This window comes from Hylaeus volcanicus, chromosome 5 (genome assembly GCF_026283585.1).
Source record: "Hylaeus volcanicus isolate JK05 chromosome 5, UHH_iyHylVolc1.0_haploid, whole genome shotgun sequence".
Classification (NCBI taxonomy): Eukaryota; Metazoa; Arthropoda; class Insecta; order Hymenoptera; family Colletidae; genus Hylaeus; species Hylaeus volcanicus.
In genome coordinates, this window is record NC_071980.1 from 21,492,074 (window position 1) to 21,511,320 (window position 19,247).

The 19,247-nt window shown below is 37.3% G+C and overlaps 3 protein-coding genes across 6 annotated transcripts in view; 2 read left to right on the forward strand and 1 right to left on the reverse strand.

Annotated features, from left to right (window-relative positions):
* The window catches only part of LOC128876310 (tubulin glycylase 3A-like), a 25,823-nt gene extending 19,515 nt beyond the window's left edge, over window positions 1-6,308 (reverse strand). Inside the window, exons 1-2 of the transcript XR_008456995.1 lie at window positions 6,170-6,308; window positions 3,390-3,513 (exon numbers count right to left, since the gene is read on the reverse strand). The gene's annotated coding sequence lies outside the window, so the exon portion shown is untranslated. The remainder of the gene's footprint in view (window positions 1-3,389; window positions 3,514-6,169) is intronic.
* LOC128876317 (mannose-P-dolichol utilization defect 1 protein homolog) lies at window positions 6,058-8,315 on the forward strand. The gene is made up of 5 exons (XM_054122576.1): window positions 6,058-6,353; window positions 6,828-6,893; window positions 7,050-7,182; window positions 7,262-7,466; window positions 7,540-8,315. Exons 1-5 carry the CDS (start codon window positions 6,266-6,268, stop codon window positions 7,780-7,782), a joined length of 735 nt encoding a protein of 244 aa, XP_053978551.1. The 5' UTR covers window positions 6,058-6,265; the 3' UTR covers window positions 7,783-8,315.
* Window positions 8,316-8,567: 252 nt separating this feature from the next.
* Window positions 8,568-18,249, forward strand: LOC128876308 (serine/arginine repetitive matrix protein 2). Of its 4 annotated transcripts, none has more exons than XM_054122554.1 (14): window positions 8,568-8,700; window positions 9,361-9,558; window positions 9,951-10,075; window positions 10,164-10,240; window positions 10,322-10,444; window positions 10,530-10,744; window positions 12,875-13,015; window positions 13,101-13,292; window positions 13,382-14,078; window positions 14,191-14,498; window positions 14,751-14,926; window positions 15,012-15,138; window positions 15,232-16,579; window positions 16,872-18,249. In XM_054122554.1, the coding sequence occupies exons 2-14, from the start codon at window positions 9,398-9,400 to the stop codon at window positions 16,989-16,991; spliced, it is 3,810 nt and encodes a 1,269-aa protein (XP_053978529.1). In that variant the 5' UTR covers window positions 8,568-8,700; window positions 9,361-9,397; the 3' UTR covers window positions 16,992-18,249. The 4 variants fall into 4 exon arrangements, with proteins under 4 accessions (XP_053978529.1, XP_053978531.1, XP_053978530.1 ...); XM_054122556.1 differs by having other exon boundaries at window positions 14,790-14,926; XM_054122555.1 differs by having other exon boundaries at window positions 8,578-8,700; window positions 9,369-9,558.
* Window positions 18,250-19,247: the final 998 nt, after the last annotated feature.

Here is a 19,247-nt window from a genome sequence, read left to right on the forward strand (position 1 = left end):
GAAAGGTTAACCATATCGTTGACATTTTTTAATAACCTCATGTTTTTTCTTCCGTATCATGATAAAGGATATTAACCCTTTGCACTCGAGACTCTCAGTCACCACTAGGTTTCCTTTAGGTTTAATTTCTTTGGAGCTCGAAGTGTCGATAAAATGATTGTCGTTGAGGTAAAGGTGAACTGATTCTTAAATCTCAAATTAAGGATCTCATTTTCGAAGTCAATCTAAGCTTAGCATTCGTGACAATAGAATGCTAAGAAAGCATCAACTTTCAAGCAGAAAGCAAAAGGTTAAAACAAGTCCAACGACCTAGTACATAAGGTCATTGTAGGTCATAAAAAGTAGAGAAAGACGATAATACATGCGGTTTTGGTAGATCAAAAGGAGCCAAGAAGTGATTTCAGCTTTACCTCGTGGTCAATTTTAGGTGTCATTCCAAGGTCAACTCGATTTTTTTGAATAGACACTTCCATTCACGACACCACAAGACCATTTATTTTTTAGACGCTTCACTAAATCGCCTGCCAAATCGCAATTTTTATAGAAATGAAAGAAATTAAAACTGATTTTCTAGACGAATACTTATATTAGGTGTACAAATAAGTTTGGTGTCTTTACATACATTCAGCTGTAATTACATCTCAAATTGAAATTTTTTTCTCACCGATCGGTTTCTTAAGGTATTAGCTTCACGCTACTAAATTCACTATGTAACTTTAACCTAATTGATATATAACCTTTTGCATTCGAGTTGAAGAAGAATGCTGCTGAGGCTACAAAAATGATTCTCATTCATGCGGCATATTCTCCAGACATGGCCCCCTCACAGTACCATCTTTTTCGGTAGCTACAACACCACTTAGTTGATTCTCATTTCAAATCTTTCGAAGAAGTCGAAAAAAGCATTAACGAGTTTATTGAATCAAAACCACCATCTTTTTATAAGAACGGAATCCGCCAACTACCCAAAAAGAGGAAGAAGCGTGTAGAAAGTGATGGTGATTACTTTGAAACATAACGTGTATTTCTTTTTCTCATAAATAAACATCGAATATATGATAAAAAGGCACCGAATTTATTTGTACACCTAATACGATACATTAATGCACTTTAACGTAAATAAAATCTTGTTATCGCTTCAACAAAAATTCTCGAAACAGCACGAAAATTCGGTCGGAGCAAAGTAGTCTAACCCTTTAACCTAACACACTGACCTACAATTCCAACGAATGAAATTTCATGATTTTCAAATCGACCGTTAATGAGTTACGAGATCGGATTCCAAGGAGGGCAAAAAAATGCCGGAAGGGACGTGCGAGGGTTGGAGAAGCGTACCAGGCACCCCTGTGGAACTTCTCGACCGCCGAATGCAGGCGAAGAAGCAAAAACCGCTCGCGTGGTTTCGCCTAACCGCTCCAGTTCTGCGAGCTCTGACCCACTTATGCGAGCGCATCTTGGCTCGCGTGAAGAGCCTAACGAAATCACTTCGACCCGCTATCGCTAATTGCACGAGTTCGATTTCACGCTGATAATCTGAAGGGAGATACGTGGAACGTCGTACTATTTTGGAATTCGGTCGACTCTCGCGCGTTTTCACTATCGGCTCACCTGCCGCGCCGATCGTCGCGTGTGATAATGGCAATGTCGAGGAATCGTTATCTACGAGACCGGCGAGCTTCTTACCGGATTCCGTCACTTTCGCTAACGTGGACATTTCGAAATTAAACGCAATCGGATAACTACTCTGAGCGGATGTCGCAAATCTAGCAAGCTTTGTTAGTGCTTTGTTAATTTCATTAATTCCGTAAAGGTCTCAAGAGGGAGGGGAGATTAAAAAATCTCTACACGAGTTAACCTCGGGTCGGAAAGAGAGAGGGGGAGGTTAAAGGAATTCTTACGTAATATTTTAGTACGAGTCGAAATTCGCCTAGGAACGAGTGATTGATTTGTTTCCTTACTTTAAGATTGTTTCAAACGTAACCTTTAATTATAATACGCATTTGCCAACAACTAAATAATTGTTTCTTTTTTTATAAAATTAATCCTTGATTTATGTCAATTAATAACATATTTTAACATAACTGAACCTTTAATTATAATACGCATTTGCCAAGAACTAAATAATTGTTTTTTTTTTTTATAAAATTAATCCTTGATTTATGTCAATTAATAACGTATTTTAGCGTAACTGAACCTTTTCTAACGAGATTTAACTATTTCACGCTTTTTAGAGAAACACTAGGTAAAAGTTTATGTAAGAAGGAGAAGGAAGGGGTCCGAGAAATCTTATGTTTCCTTACAATAAGGCATTTGAATAGTTTTATAGCTAATTCCATTTTGGAAACGAGAATAAGATGACAATTGATAAGAGGACAATTAACATTATTAAATGAAATTATCTAGATCTAATCAATATTAATCAACTGAACAATATAGTCTGGCTAATAAACAACTACAATACATGTTAAAAAGAAAAATATAATACATGTAGACCTGGTAATCCAAATACAGTTTAAATAAAACGTATCAATCAGATTCACTAAAATCACCAAAAATGAAACAAGAATTAGATGAATTACTTGAAAACGACAATTTAAATGTATTTTGTAACTTTACTCCATTCGTTTCGCGTATCTCCCGCGTGGCCTTGCGCGGTTTGAGATCGCACGCGTTTCGAGGGAAAGGGCCTCTTACACTCTAAACTTAACTAAAATATTCATAGTAGTGATAATGCAAATTATACAGAGAAAGGAACAATATTTTGAAATTAATAAACTAAATAAGAACAGTCAAAAAAACTTACTTTTCACGTTGAAAAATCAGTACACCCAAATAAAAACGTCCAAAGTATTAAAATTGGTGACACGTTCTGAGCGACAGGTTCAGACATAAAAACATGTCCCCTTCCCCTCGACCCCCTGTCCCATTACTAATCATTTGAAAGTTGTTTTACTTGCTATTGACTCATGTATCAATTCACCACGGTCTCCCTTACTAATTAATTTTACGCGAAATTCTTTCGTGTGTGTTTCTTTTTCCTAATTCTACGAATAAAAGTATATTTCTCGCATAAACTGTGTACAATTTACTCTTTACGTGAAAGTGAATTAGAAATGATTATTGTAACTTTGAAATTGACTAAGAGCGTAAAATATGATGTGGATATAGAATGGACGAATACTTTTGTGATTATCTGTATAGACGTATTAGTTACTACGTTGTAGAACTTAACATAAGTAATTAAAAACTATTTATTTTGTAGATATATACCTATTCGTAGTATCTAACACCTGTTCAATGAATCCACTTTAAGATAACACTTCATTCAATTATAGAACCCAGTAATTCAAATTGAATCTTTTTTTTTCTAGCCTAAATAATGTTCTTACCATTAGTTATAGTTTGATATGTGTTGTTGGAAATCATAGAATACTGTTGTCAGACTTCATTCGGAGGCTGCTCGATGCGGAGCGATGGATGGTTGAATTTATAAGGGTGCTTGTTAACTTGTTACTGAAATATTGAAAAGGATACGTGGTACAGACAAACTCCGAACGAACGAATGATCCGTGGGACAAACATGTCACTATCGATGACAGGATGTATTTGAAAATATCGAGAAGTGAAGTTGTAGCATTAAAAATATCGTTCGAATAATTCCAAGCAAATGCCAGTAAAAGTCTTGATATAGGAAAAAAAAACAGAATGATTGCTTATGGAGGTGAGACGAGGCAATAAATGCATGACGAGACTTGTTTTTATACTCGTATAATATTTATACGTATCCTGAAGAGTAAGAATTATTTTGTCTAGCCACATACATATGTATAAAAATGTCGCTGCGTATGGTTTCTTAAATGATCATTTTTAATGATGCCTGTTGTTTTTTTAATATGGTTGTAAATAGTCGGTAATTTCGGCCTGAACCTGTGAAAAAAGAAATAATAACAAAATGATTAAAATAGCGATTATACAATGGCGAAGTCCTGTTTTTCATTGAAAGAAGACGCTGTTTTATTTTTTTCGAACAAAATTATTAACAGGTGCAGTCCAAAATTACAGATTTCTAGAAGATCCATTCCTAAGGAGATTTCGATAGATCCATATTTGAAACTCGGACCACTACAAAACCAACAGGGATTCATAAAAATGGCCTTTTAATTAAAAAATGTTTACTTAGTCTTTAAGATGGATACAAACATTGCGTAAAAGAAAAAATCTGGATTCGCATTCATTTAATACATCTTCGAGAAATTTGACTAGTTGGTCTTTTCAAGCTATAAAAATACATGCTATATTATAAAATAAATAATTGTTATACATATTAATTAACAATTAATTAAATGTAGAAAGGTATCTCTGATATATTTCAATAAATTCTTGTTTATTTACATGGTTATCATCATATTCTCCCATCTTTGCTGTTTTCCTTTGATGTAGACATAAATTATGAGGCAGAAAAAAGGTATTAAACTTCTAAGTGGTATTAAATCGTTCCTCTCTTAGAACATAAGCTGGTATGAAATAGAGCTTTGGAATACTCTACTTGGAAGTAGATAGATTGTGGAAAATTTTAATAAGATGACAAAGTAGCTGTAATATTGGAAATATTCTGTTTTGTGTATTCTACTATTTCTCTAAAATATTCCATGTCTAATCACTCTTCATATCTTCGGTTATATTCCAAATTTCATCTGATCTACCATGAAGCCACATGAGTGAATGGCTCTTATTGATACAGTATAGCAAGGCCAGTTCGACCATATTCATTCTACTTATCATATTCTATTTTTTTTTGTTCAATTTACATGTTACAAAACGCGTAATAAAATTTAATAAGGGCAGAAAAAGAAATTATAGACTATACTTTATCCAATAAAGAGGTATTTTAGTAAAAACCCTGTGGCTTGTGACAAGGATAAAACGGATTTAATAGAAGATAATTTACTATTTATGCATAGTAATTACAGTTCAACAATGAATCTATACCAAGATATCAAATAGTATTACAAATAAAAATATATTTAAGAAAGAAATAAAAAAAGGACAGAATATTACAAAAAGAAATAGTAAAAACATATTGAATGAAATGTCCCTATAAATAGACAAATTTGTATATTTAGAAATCACTTATTACTATAGACTATTATAATATATAATATTTGTTATATTTGCAAAAATATAAAGCAGTTTTGTAAGAATAAGTATTATAAAGAAAAAAGGGAGCTTGTTTTTACTCTTCAAAAATTATCATTTTCAATTGTTGATGCAAATTAATTGTTTAAATGCAACACATATCAATTCACTTTGATACTTTGATTCAAATTTTCTTCGCTTGAATGGAGAACTATCTAACAGTGAACAGATGTAACTAATCTTAAACCTTTGATCGGTAAAACAGTTTTTATCTTTGACGGTAGATAACGTCATTAAAATATCGACCCAGAAGCACCCGGAAGTAACTTCACTAACGTAGTTCTACAGAGATAAAACTTTTATCGAAACGTTTAATATTCATGCTTCCATATTTTTAGATTAGAGCCAGTTTTGAACAAATTAAAAGCATATTGTACGAACAAATTATTCGAAAATACAGAAAATATAATATATAATATCACTGAAATGAATAGCCATCTAGCGGTGAACAGACGGAATTTAAATTAAGATCTAAAAATAAAAACAGGAAAATAATATGCGACCTCTGTAATCCCTCAAGTCTTTCAAAACGTTTTTCCAACTAATGCTAACAAGATTATTATATATCTTGTCTATACTATTAGTTTCGAAAAATCAGTTTCTAACAAAAACTTCTTTGATAACACATATAAACTAAAAAATTATCAGAGATACATACTTCATTGCGTAATAAACGATATTAGTCCTTAATCGCTAGATGTAAATGCATGTAAAGAGATCGTTGAATAAACTTTATGTATTCTGTACTTAATTTATGCTATACATGTACTTTTGTGCATATATTACATGTTTATAATCAATTCTGAGCAATTGAAGTATTGTAAAAAATTGTAAAGTATATTCATATCTTTAGACGTGGTAATAACAGTATAAAGTTGTTTATCACGTAATATCCGTAATTATAGGATAAGAGCGGTAACGCTTTATCCGTTGGTATGAAAGTTCCGCTAGTGTAAAATCGCTAGATACTAACCTAAAAGTCGAAGCATAGCATAGACGAAAATCAGTCTGTACATACATCACTGTACATTCCACAAGCTAGTGTGGTTAATCGTATGTCGTGGCAATTATGACTCAGTTAATAAGGGACGCTGCTCACTTATTGTTCACAGATGAATGTTTGGAGGAATACTTTGATGACTTCAATTTCTTACACGGTAAGAGTTTTGTTAATTAAACATTCCTATATTCTTTTATCTTAAGATCATTGTAACAGAGCGAGCGACGTGTAGTGATAGGTCGCGCTACAGCACTGCTGTAATGTCACGTGACAGCGAGCGCTGTATTTAAAGAAAGAAAACAAATTTTCGTGAGATGGCTATAAATTTTTATATTTTGTTGTGTTAATCTACAAAGTTAAGGACTAATTTGTCCACGATATTCCATTCATAAATTTGCATTCAATTTGTAATTCTCTTACAGGTTATAGTTGTATACTATATTTTCGAGTAATCGAATTAATATTTTGTAACGAGCGTTAGACGATGTTCAAATTTTCTTTGTTAATAAATTAAAAGTCATTATTCCTTCGCGACGATAAAAAGAAATTTTCACCAAATTTAAAATGAATTTTTTACGAAGAAGATACGAACCTCTTCAAGTAAAGCATGAAAGTCTTCATCATGTTTCAGTGGGATGCTTCAAAGCGACACTCAGCAAAGTTCTCGGCTTCGGAATCATTGGCGGATCTCTCCTCGGTTAGACCATTTATTTTTATGCAAAATTTTGCATTATGATATTTGTTATTTAGATATTTGAAATGAAGAAACTACAGCTATCTATCTGCTACGAATAGAAATTCTATGAATTACTTGGAATAATATTGTTCTTCTAATATTTGTTTCTTGTTCTAGTGAAAGTACCACAAATTGTAAAAATCCTTCAGAGTAAAAATGCCAAAGGTATTAATATATTCAGCGTGTTATTGGATCTCTTTGCTATTACCGCAATGGTATCTTACAGCTTCATTAGTGGCTTTCCATTTAGGTAATGCAAGATAAAAAGAAAACCAAATAATTAATGCTACCTATATATCAGGTTAAATAGAATAATTAACCTGTTTTAGTGCCTGGGGAGATGGAGTTTTTCTAGGAGTACAAACTTTAACTATCGCAGTTTTAGTGATGCATTACAGTGGTAATACTGCCCAAGCAAGTGCATTTGCTGCCGCTTATTTAGCAGTATTATTTGCTGCTCTAAGCGGTTTAACTCCAGTGAGTGTTCTGTGGACTTGTCAGGCAATGAATATACCCATTGTTCTTATCAGTAAGGTATGATTCAAACGTAGGCCATGATCTAATTTATGTACAAACAGTAGGTTATTGATAGTGTGTGTTGTTTTAGTTTATGCAAGCCTCCACAAATTACTCAAATGGAAGTACTGGTCAACTGTCAGCAGTTACTGGTTTTATGCTATTCTTTGGATCCCTAGCAAGAATATTTACATCTATTCAAGAAACAGGAGACAAGATAATGATATCAATGTACATATGTTCTACACTTGCAAATGCAGTGTTAGCTTTTCAAATTTTGTACTATTGGAATGTAGATGTAACAAAGGAAGAGAAACCAAAGAAGGTCCAATAAGTAAATTATTATGTAATTTGTATGTTACTGATGTCAGAATGAAAAATAGTATATTAACACAAAACATAAAAATGAGAGAAGATAAACCAAACAATTAACATTCTGATATTAAAGTCTTCGAATAGATAAACAATTTATTTTCACGAACTAATATTTCCTAAAGAGCCATGCCACTTTTGTAGCAAAAAAGGTAGGAACTGTTTTAATACATTTATAATTTAAACTCTGAAAAATAATGCAAACAGGTTCTAACGAAGAAATTGTAGTATAATGAATTTGTTGTTGCGTTAATTAAATTTTATTGGACGCAGTTTGTGTATACCAGAGACAAGTGTAGTAAAAAGAATTCTTACGTCTCGTAATTTCTAGACATCTTTGAATTAACAAAACATTGTACGTCAAACAATGGAGAATGCAATACTAATAATATTACTCAAGTTTAAATTTTCAAATACTGTAATATTGACTATAAACTACTTATGACCAATATTTTTATCACACAAAACTAGCAAATAAAGATACAATGTAAAAATCGCATTCGTTTTTATTTACAATAATTTAAAATGTAATGAATTCGGTGGTATGTTTATTCGAATTAAGCCAGTGTAGTTCTTTATTAAACATTTTCAAAACGAACCGCCAGTAGTGTCATATATATCATTTCAAATTAAACCGCCAAACCGGAAGTAATATATAGTTCAATACTCGGCAAAAAAGAGGGAGGGGGAAGTTTGTTCCGCGCAGGCGTAGGCGTCACGGGTCTATTCGTTTCCGGTTCTGTCGTAATTGCGACTTGTGTGCGGCGTATGGCGATATTCGAGCACGCAGTTGTTTGATCGTCAACGATGTTGCATAGTGGATCGTGATATAGTTGGAAAACACGTTAACAGATCGACGGAAGATAATACGGGAGCAACGGTGAGTAATAATCCGGGTTCTTTTTTGGCCGGTCCGGCATGCCCATATTGAAAAACGGGCGTGGATGAGCGTCGAGATAAAAGTGGTGGCCATTTGGGAGCGTCATGGCGCCGTTGGCCTTCGCAATCCGGCTTCCCGACGACCATCTTGTTATCGATAAATCAATATAACGTGCCTTTCTTCTCCGTAAGCGTTTTTCTTGCATATAAAGAATATTCGACGGATTTGTTCTATTACGTCGTTGTTACGGTTCGCCTGAGGACTATCAACGACTACAGGTAAATCGTTCTGGAAACCGGTTATTGGTAATTCGCTTTGTGTCGAAGCGCGTTCTTGCGCAGAATACCACCCCCTTTTGGAGGTATGATTCACGGTCCTCGAAAATCCGTACGAGACCGATACGTTTGCGCTGCTAGCATTCAACCAAATCCTCAGCCGGTTGCAATTACCAGAATTTTTTGGATATAACAACGTGATGAGATAGCGGTTTATTCGTTACAAAAAACACGTGTCCTTGGCTATTGGACGGTGATCCTTTTTTGCATGCCAGTTTCGGGCAGTCGGCCGGAGAGGCAGCTATTAAAGTCTTACCTATTGATTTGGATAGTATCTTGGAACATCGCAAATGGAAAAACATTACGAATCTGCCGATTTTCGTAGTATTGCAGGACTAGGTTGCTTGCAGTACTGAATCAAAATGGAATCAATGGATGCGCGTCTTGTGGCGCAAGCATTGAACTACCATGGCCAACAGTTGCAGAAAGTTTGGGAGGGAGAACGTAACGAGAATGAGCTGGCCATGCTCAATCTCAAGGAACCAAATTTTGAGATTTATCAACAGCGGCAAAAGACTCTTAGGTATATATTCGTGTACTCTTAATGTTACAGCGATAACCTTGTGTTTACATATACAATATCCCATTGGCCACTAATGTAATATATATTAGGTTGTCCTAAAAGTTTCTTTCATGAGTTGCATTCAATTATTTTCTGTGGCAGTGTTTATATAAATAGACAATCTAATTTCTTAGACATTGATGCTGTAACAGTAATGGAGCAAAATGAATCGTACACAAGTTTGTAATGTAACATAAAACATAAAATATTGTGTATGAATTAATTATTAATAAAATGAAAGAAACTTTTGAGACAACCTAATACAAACATAGAGTTATCAACACACTGTTTAGAAATCTATTAGTATAATTCTAAACAATGAATGCATTACAACTTGGATGTTCTTTCAATAGTTTTGGCGATAGAGGGAAAAGGCTAAAGCTACAACAATTCGTTGCAAAGAAAGCAGATGCCCTCTATGATAAGTCAAATTTGGAGAGAACAGTTGATCCCATCAAGCAAGAATTAGGAGATGAAGGTAGGGTTCTACTTTTATTTGATTTCATTCTAGTCCTCTGGAGGTTACACAATATTGTGCAATTCATGGATGACATATGTTATTTCAGAATTTTATGCAACAATGCCAGGCCTTGACACATTTGTTACCATGGAAAAATCTCAACGCATTCGTAATTTTTTGGAGGTAATTATTTGTTGTACAGATAAAATTGATGTTTAAATATATAAAATATTTGAAATAATATAATGGAAATTTTGTTTTCAGAGTTTGGTCATTGGAGATGTTATTTACTCACAAGTGATGGGTAAAAGTGCTGCTGGGCTTCTTCTGAAGGTGCTTTGCAACTGCAGCGACTGCCCCAGAGTTGTCACCGATTTAGGAGTTAAGGTAAGTCAAGACATTTGCCATCGATAAAATTAATGTTTTTTTTTATAGTTTTCATTGGTTTCTAAAATTATGATGTAATGAACAGGCTCTGATATTGAACACGGCCACAGTGCCGGCGGTGGACAAGAAAGGTGTTACAAGAGGCTACATGGCAAATGATCTCATCTGCGTCGTAGTCAGTGAAGTTAACGTTGAAGCCGAGCGAGTTGTTGCAGTTATGAACGTACCTGCCCGTGAAGGGCAAGCCCCACACCCACCTATGGGACTTATCCATTCGGATGACCTTCCGGAAGCTTATAAGTAAGTAATAAAAAATCTGGATAAGTACATTTATTCCTTGTATTTTACAATAATGCTTCACTAACTCTTGAAAACTGACGTATATATCACTATAGGGAATTCTATATATACACAATATACAAATGGTAAACGTGTTTTGTGATGCATCTGTAGCACTATCGAATGAAAATTTTTATTTGAATTGAAAATCGTTCTCTGATCGTTTGCTTTTTGCAATGTACTTTGAGAGCACTCTTGCACTAACGATGGCAGGGGGTATATTTTCTGACAATGGTAGTTTCGGACTTAGGATCGATATAATAATCTCAATCGTGGGCGAAATGCATCTTCTATCGACAGTGTAGTTATCTTGTTTGTAACTTGCATTATAAGTGAGAGTGCAGATTTCTTGCATCTTTAGTGTTTTGTTTAATACTTTTCGTTAAATAGAAGGTAAGGAAAATGGTATGGTGGCCAAAAGAAGTTAAGATTTAACAGACGCACTGTGATACTAACAAAACAAGGTAAATTAGATTTTGATTCCTCTTACACGTTTTTATGAATTTAGGTGCCAGACACTCTCAGTAACGTAAAGTTGATAGTCAGTATGATGATGAATTTATAATGTGATACAAATGATTCAAACCTTGAGCATTGGTTGACATGGCTCTGTTGCGCACAATATTCTATCTACGTTTGTGATATGTTACTCTCAAAGCACCAGCCAAACTATGGCGCCAATGACATCAATGTCTTTTGAGGTTGCATTTCCAGTATGAGATGTTGAGCCTTGGGTGGTCAGAGTGAGTGCTGCAGACGGTAGGTATAATAATGATTTATCGTTGTTTGGTCTCTTATAGTAAATTATTAATGAAATAATTGTCCAGAATAAGATAATAGAATAAGTGAAGATAATCTAATCGATTCGTGAAGCCTTGGGTTAAAATTCTTTTCGTGTGTATCAATTATGTACTAAATTCTAATAAATATTCGAACAGCATCATTTATTAGTACGTGCCATTGATATATGTTTTACGTGTGACGTATTATGCAGTGAATTAAGATACAGCGCAGTCATCGTAGCGTTCACTAAAACTTGAAGCAGAGACCAAACAATTAAAATCTTAATCGCCCGAACCTTTACCTTTAAGCCTCAAAAGAATCGCGCCTTGTCATAATAATGCCTCATTTAAACTTACAGCTTAAATTGACAAATAAAAAATATAAAAAATATGTCAATTTGAATTGACACCACAAAATGCAAAACAGGCGACAAATACTACTACATCTAAAAAAAAAATTTTTTTGGTCAACTTGGAAGATAAAATATACTCAGGCGTGGCTCCCAACCTATCCTAGGGCTATGCAATTTATTTTATCGCACCAAAAACTTAAAAATACCAAACCACCGTCGATTGATGATAGGCTGTGTGCTTTTGTGTTGAGAAATCCTCTGATTACAAACATGATACAAAATACTAGAAATATACGTCTTAGCGGTACATGAAAGGTGAGAGACGAGTTTACATAATAATGAGGTTGTGTACCATTGTAAATTTATAAATAAGAAATTATCTCTGGTAATAAAGGAAACTTACCGACTTTCTGCAATGTATCCCTGTTTTGGACCCCTGCTGCTTGTTAACGGTACAAACGTAGATTTTGATCGACTCTAATTCCACGAGGTGTTTGACGATTCTCCGTCTCCCTCTCTCTCTCTTTCTGAAAGGAATTTCTTTTCCTTCGAAGCATCTTTGGCATTAGTGTCGTATCGTTGAATAATTCATGCAGATCGAAGAGAAGAGAAGAGGCGAGATCATTGCGCAGGGATGAACAAAACGATGAAGGGTGTGCCGCACGTTTAATACACGTGTAAGAAACAGCAGCAAAGGATATGCATATTAGTATGTATAACTAGATAAGACGACGAGATGTCGAAAACAAAAACCGAAGGGGCAAACATACGATCAGATCGAGAAAATTCCTCTGCCAGGATAACAAAGCACAGGACATATATAAACATTCGGTCGTCATGATTATCAAGTCTTTAGTTTTACCGTTAACGAAGTAGCTTTGGTATCCTCTTTTTGGCGAAGGTCAAAACGATCGTTGCACATTAATAATAATCGGTCGTCTCTCTCTGTGGTGTAGGAAAGCGATGGAGAACAAAGGACAGGCGTACGAAGTGATGTTGGAGAATAGTACTGGCTTCAACAACCCAAACAACATTAAATATCTTTCCGACTTGATGGGTCTTGGTCAAGAAAACCACTCTAACATGGTTGGTTTAAGGTAAACTATCGCATTTTTGTTGAGAATTTTTGTATACTATTAAACTTCACTTTGCCTACTATAATTTTAAAATACACCTTTGCAGAGAGAGATTCCCACCTAATGAATATGCGTCTGAATTAAGGCAGGCGCAGGCTAGTAAGTGGGCGTTTCGAAGCGTAGCTGAAGGTATAGATCATTTCAAGGCCGGTCGTCATACGGAAGCCTTCCAGTGTCTCAACAAAGCACTAACAGTAGATCCGCGAAATGTTGAGGGATTAGTGGCCCGTGGAGCATTGTAAGTTGCCTAATTTTAAACAGGCGAATCGAATCTTGTGATCATATTCTCGTTCGTTTCATACTACGGCTTTCCTTTGATTCTAACAGGTATGCCAACAGCGGCAGTTTCAAGAAAGCGATCGAAGATTTCGAGACTGCATTGAAGCTGAATCAAACTCACGCAAATGCCCGGAAATACATGGCTGAAACTCTCGTTGCTCTGGGTCGAAGTTTCGAAGACGAGAAGAAGTACGAGGATGCACAAAAAGCGTACGAGAACTGCTTGGCAATAGCTCCGTATCACGAAGAAGCTAGGAACTCCATCGAATACATCAAGTCCAAGACCTTAACGTCCTCTTTGAATCCTTTAGACACGTTTAAGAGTTTCGAGACCGAAAACGATGTCGGTGAAAATAAAAAGGAGAAGAAAAAGCGTAAGAAGGAGAGGAAGTCGCGGTCCAAGAAGAGACAAAGATGGAGTTCGAGTTCCAGCTCATCGTCGAGTGGATCCTCGAGTTCTTCAAGCTCGGAATCCAGCAGTTCTTCTTCATCCGGAAGCTCACGATCGGCGTCTCGGTCGCCCAGTCGCAAACGGAAACACAAGAAAGATCATCGTGGCTCGTTGTCGCCTCTCAGCAAGCGCATGGCTCAATACAACAATCCACCAGCTGCCACGACAGCTGCGCATGACGTCATAGCACCAGTGGCCTATAGCTCGAACGCCCGCGACAAGATGGATGACTACGAGATAAAGGTGCGGAAATTTTTAGAACAGACCAAGGACGACTCCGACTATGAAGATAAGGTAAGCACTAAATATTTTCTACAAACAATTACCGCTATCTACTTATCTGTTATGTAAAGGGAGACTCACAGTGTATAATTTTGGGTTTCATTGTATGTTTACCTACCTTTAGGTAAGAAAGTTCTTGGAGGAAACGGCCAGATGGAAGAGGGAAAGAGAGAAGGAAAAGAAACATTCAGAGAGTGAGAAAATGAAGAAAAAGAAGAAGAAGGATAAGAAAGGAAAAGACAAAGAGAAGGAAGACAAGAAAAGTCGCAAGAAGAAGAAGAAGGAAGAGCGAAAGAAGCGGAAAAATAAGGACAAACTTGAACGGGATTTAGAAGCCCTCAAAAAATCTTCATTGCCGGACTTAGAACAGTTGGAGTCGAAACTGAATGCGTATTATGCGAAAGTTGAGAAAGAGACCGCTGTCTTGAAAAGGTTGGAACCTTATGGCCAGTTCATGATAACGTTTCGCTCTTGTTTTTCCGGTTATTTTTATACAATATTTTCGTCGACACGGAGAATATTTTCATAAACGTGTTACGAGGCGGTTTTATTTCCCAGTGTTTCATTCTATTCATATTTCATTAGTTAGTAATTTACCCGCAATTGATGCAACTTTTAAAGAAACATGAATGGAAAAGCGGTCTATAACATACCGTATTTTATTTATGTTTTTATATTTACTAGGTATGTAGCACAGTATAATGACATAGCTTCCCCTCTTAGCAACGCGGAGAAGCTCGCTGAGAGTTCACGAAGGGAGGAGGAGCTGCGCAGGGAGAGGGAACGGGAGAGAGATGAAGCTTCGAAGGCGTATCACGAACGGGAATCTAGAATACCAATGACCGCACAACAACGTAAAGGTAACACTCCGGAACTTAAAGAATCGAAGCGGTTCGTATTCGTCATTACTCGATCTAACATCGCGTGATTTTCATTTTTTAACAGAGATTCAGAGGAAACCGCTGACCGACATATTCGAGCAGGAGTCTCAGTTAATCCATCCCGAGCCAAAGTTACCAACTCTGGATACAGCTGCGCTTAATGCAAAGTGGAAAGCTGCACAGGCCGCCAGGTAAAATAAATTATCAATACCATAAACATAAATTTGTTTTATCGTTGTTTATTCTGTTGTCAAATATTAATTGTTGTCTGTTTGTTTGTTTAGGCAAAAAGACATTATTCCCCAAAAATGGCAAGACGTCACCATGGAAAGTAAAAAGATGCAACCGAACGTGGACAGCGAAGAAGATGACGATAATGAACTGGAAGAGAAGCTGCAGCGTGCTGCCCTTGAAAAATCCATGAACATTCGAAAACAAATGCAACGAGAGCTCGCAGAAAAGAGAGCGGCAGCCGCGCAACCAATGTCTGCACCGACTCCACCGCCGTTACCCAAAGAGCCACCGATTCCGAAACAGGCGCCGGTTAAATATCCTACGCCACAACCACAGAACAAGTTCCAGTCGTACAAAGACCCGTCGTTGTCTGCAGCGCAAGCAGTACCTAGCAAATTCAGTTCGAGTAACAATCTCGGTGGTAAATTCCAGCCGATCGGGCAAAGTAACAGCGGTGCCGGGCATCCGCCGGAACCGCCGCGTCCACCTCCACCAACGAAGAGTCAGAATCAGGCTAAAGGACCCAGAACGGATTCCGACAGCGAGGCGGAACGGCAGCACAGACAAACGCCCAAGAAACGCGAGTCGTCCGGCAGAGGAGCAGTGACCAAACGAATGAGCAGGGACCGTCCAGCGAAACGTTCGCGCAGCAGATCTCGCAGCGCCTCCAGTTCCGGCTCGTCGAGGTCTAGGTCGCCCAGGAGAAGTCGTTCACGATCTTATTCGAACAGACGATCCGGCAGTTACGAGAGAAAGTACAGCCGATCTCCTTCGGGCACGTACAGTAGATCACGCTCTAGGTCACGATCCAGATCGTACACGAGGAGTCGTAGCCGCAGCAGGTCCGGGGACAGGAGTTACTATCGCAAGAGGCAATTCCGACCATACAACAACCGTGGCACATACTATAAGCCTCGTTTCCAGGGCTTCAATAACCCTAACCACCGCGGCGGTGGTAACAACTTCCAGAATCGCAATCGGTTTTATAATAATCAGCACAACAATCGGTTCGGCAACAGACGCGGCGGTGGCTTCAACAATCGTGGCGGCGGACGTGGACGCGGTGGTAACCGTGGCGGCAGATTCTTCCACGGTAAGCAGGGCTTCCGCGACTTCCGAGACAGACGAGACTTCCGCGACCGTCGGGCTGCCTCTCGCGATCGGTACAGCGATCGTAGCTATTCTCCCGATCCGATGCGAAAGGTTGACGAAGCGAAAGAGAAGATCAACAAAATGCTTGAGGGTGGCGACGACGTGATGGAGCACCAGCAGAGTGGGGGAGGATCGAACGTACCTCCTAGCAAGAGGCAAGACGGACCTTTAAGCGAGGGCGAAGAAAGGGATGACGATGACTACGAGAGGTGGGGAGAGGGCGAGGGGGGCGACACAGCTAACAAGGTTGGTTAGGTCTCTTCTGTGTAGGCTTTCGCGACAAAACAGCCTGTCTTCGCGGTGACGATTATGATAATCCGGATCGATGATAATATCAGGAGTAAAATGATGAGGATATTGATGATGATGATGATGATGATGATGATGATGATAATGATGATGATGATCATGATGATATGATGATGATGATATGATGATGATGATGATGATATGATGATGATGATGATGATGATGGTGATGAGCCACACGTGCAAGAAATATGCGACCTAGGAGCCAACTAACTCTCGTTTGTTGCTAGAATGAGGAGGTTGGACCTGTTGGCGGTAACCTGGACGGCAAGGAGTACTTCATTGCGCGCATGAAGCAGCGAAGCAAGAATGTTTTAATGCAGAGAGCTCTTGCCGCTAAGATTTGGTAGAAAGCCCCGTCGCCGCCTGCTGCTTCTTCGATTCTTCTCCTTCGTCTGTGATATAATTACACACATTTTCTCGGCGTTAGACATCGACCGGATCACGTGAGGCATAGACTTCTTAATATCGCCATACTGGAACGATTTTTCTCGGTACAATTTAAACGGAATAAGAGAATACAAAATATCGAGATTGGGGATATATCGTAATGAAATGTGATGTAAACGGTGGTCGTGACGATCGAGGGAAACACGATCTTTTATTTTGCTTTCTTCTTTTAGCTTCGATTGGGAATAGTAATTTGAACGGGTAATTGTAAATTCACCGAATCGTTTCGCTCGATCGTCGTGACCGCGGACGAATATCTACGTACGTGGTATATATTCGTGGTAAAAAAAAATGCGTCTAATTACGAGTTCCTCGTTCGGATCGACTGTAGATGTGTTCGTTTCGCGTGACAACGAGCGCTTTCGAACTCCACTGTAACGTTTTCTTGTTTCTTTCTCGTTAGCGAAAAGACTTTTACACGTATTTCAACTCTAGTACTTACTCTCGCATCAGTGTCGGGTTTTTCTTGTTTTTAATGGAACAGTCGCGTAAGTATTAGCACGTTCACAGTCTAGTGTCCCGTATACGGGTCATAGCGACACGCTGCACTACCGCATCCGTCGCTGAGAGGGCGGACAGTGAACGTGTTAAGGTATAATACATGAAAAAAGCGAGGCCTCTGCTGTGTGGCCCATATTCGAAGGGAAGTATTTGGTCGCAGTAATATTTTACGTGCACGCGAGTGGCTTTTCATTATCATTCATTATCAGAAAATTAGAGAGCATCCGTCGTTGTTTGATTGAGAAACCGTTATGAGTTATAGCATCGGTTGAAATTGTTTTCTTACGAATCGATTTCTGAATTTTTACCGTTACATACGTCACGTTGTTAATTCTCCTTGCGCTTCAAATGAGGAAAACCTATACCATTTACGGATTTCATCGGTTTCGAATCGGGAATCACCGGCGCAATCGAAAAGCCTCATTTAGTAAGGAAATTAGTATCTCACTCTCATGCCGAGACGCCCAATTTTTTCAATTACTCCCATGCTGCTTTGTTTCGGTACAACCGTTTATCACGGCCCACTCCTTTATTACGAATACTTATTTTAAGGTATCATACAAGTAATTTACCTAGTAAGACACTTATATATGTTGTATGTAAACGAGTTACTGTACAATTTAAAGATCCGCAAATACATAACACGAGAACAGAAAAGCAGCGTATTTCTGTTTGCCTTTCTTCGTCACTTGTTGAAAACTCCAATCCGTATGTGTGTGTAATTTTCTTCAGTGATGAGCAAAATTTTGTTCTCATTGACGCATAGAAATACCATAGAGCAATTTATTCGATAAGTTTATACTATTTAACCGTTATTTCGATAAATTTTTACTTGTTCAATGTGAAATATTAAAACTACCAAGTCCGTCAACTTAACTCACGTACTTCAGATTTTTGTCTGTAGTAACGCAATGATTAAAAATGCTTTTACCGCAATTTTTAGAGACAACCGAGAATTAATTTGTTTGACAAATTAGTTTGCTCCTCCCTCGAACTACCAAGATATAGTTGTATACTAGGTACACGTCGATCTCGATAGTTTTAGCCTTACCATGTTTGACGAGTCTCATCCGCGATCATAATATTGAACCAAACATGAATACTATAAGTGAGCTCCTGGTGTTAAGTTTCGAGTCAGTAACTAAGAGTTAACGACTAAAACCTAAACAATTAGAGAACTTAATGAAAGAATTGTTATAATCGTGGTTCAGTTTTTATTCGTTTGGCGAACCTTTGTTTCCTTTATCGACATGATACAGATTTTGTTGCATTAAGCGGTATGACAAGGAATTAAATATAATTTCACTTTATAATTCGGATCGTAATTTCCATTAAAAAAAATGACAGATCAGAAGTTTTATATCTTATTTTATATTTGAAATATTTATCCAATTTCGCTCATCTCTGAATTTCGTAACGTTTGTTCAATCCATGAATTATTTGTTTAACATGAAATATAATTTGATTGTATATAAAAACTGTTTATCTTATTCCGTACATCCAATTGTGTTTCCGCGTCGCACTTTGTTTCTCTTCCTATCTCCTTGATGCACCATTTACGGAAACCGACGTTTTGAGAATGTTTCCTACGCGTGCGAGTAAAACTGGTTCTCTTCGTTGATAGCACGGACCGATTTGGATATCGCTTCACGAGT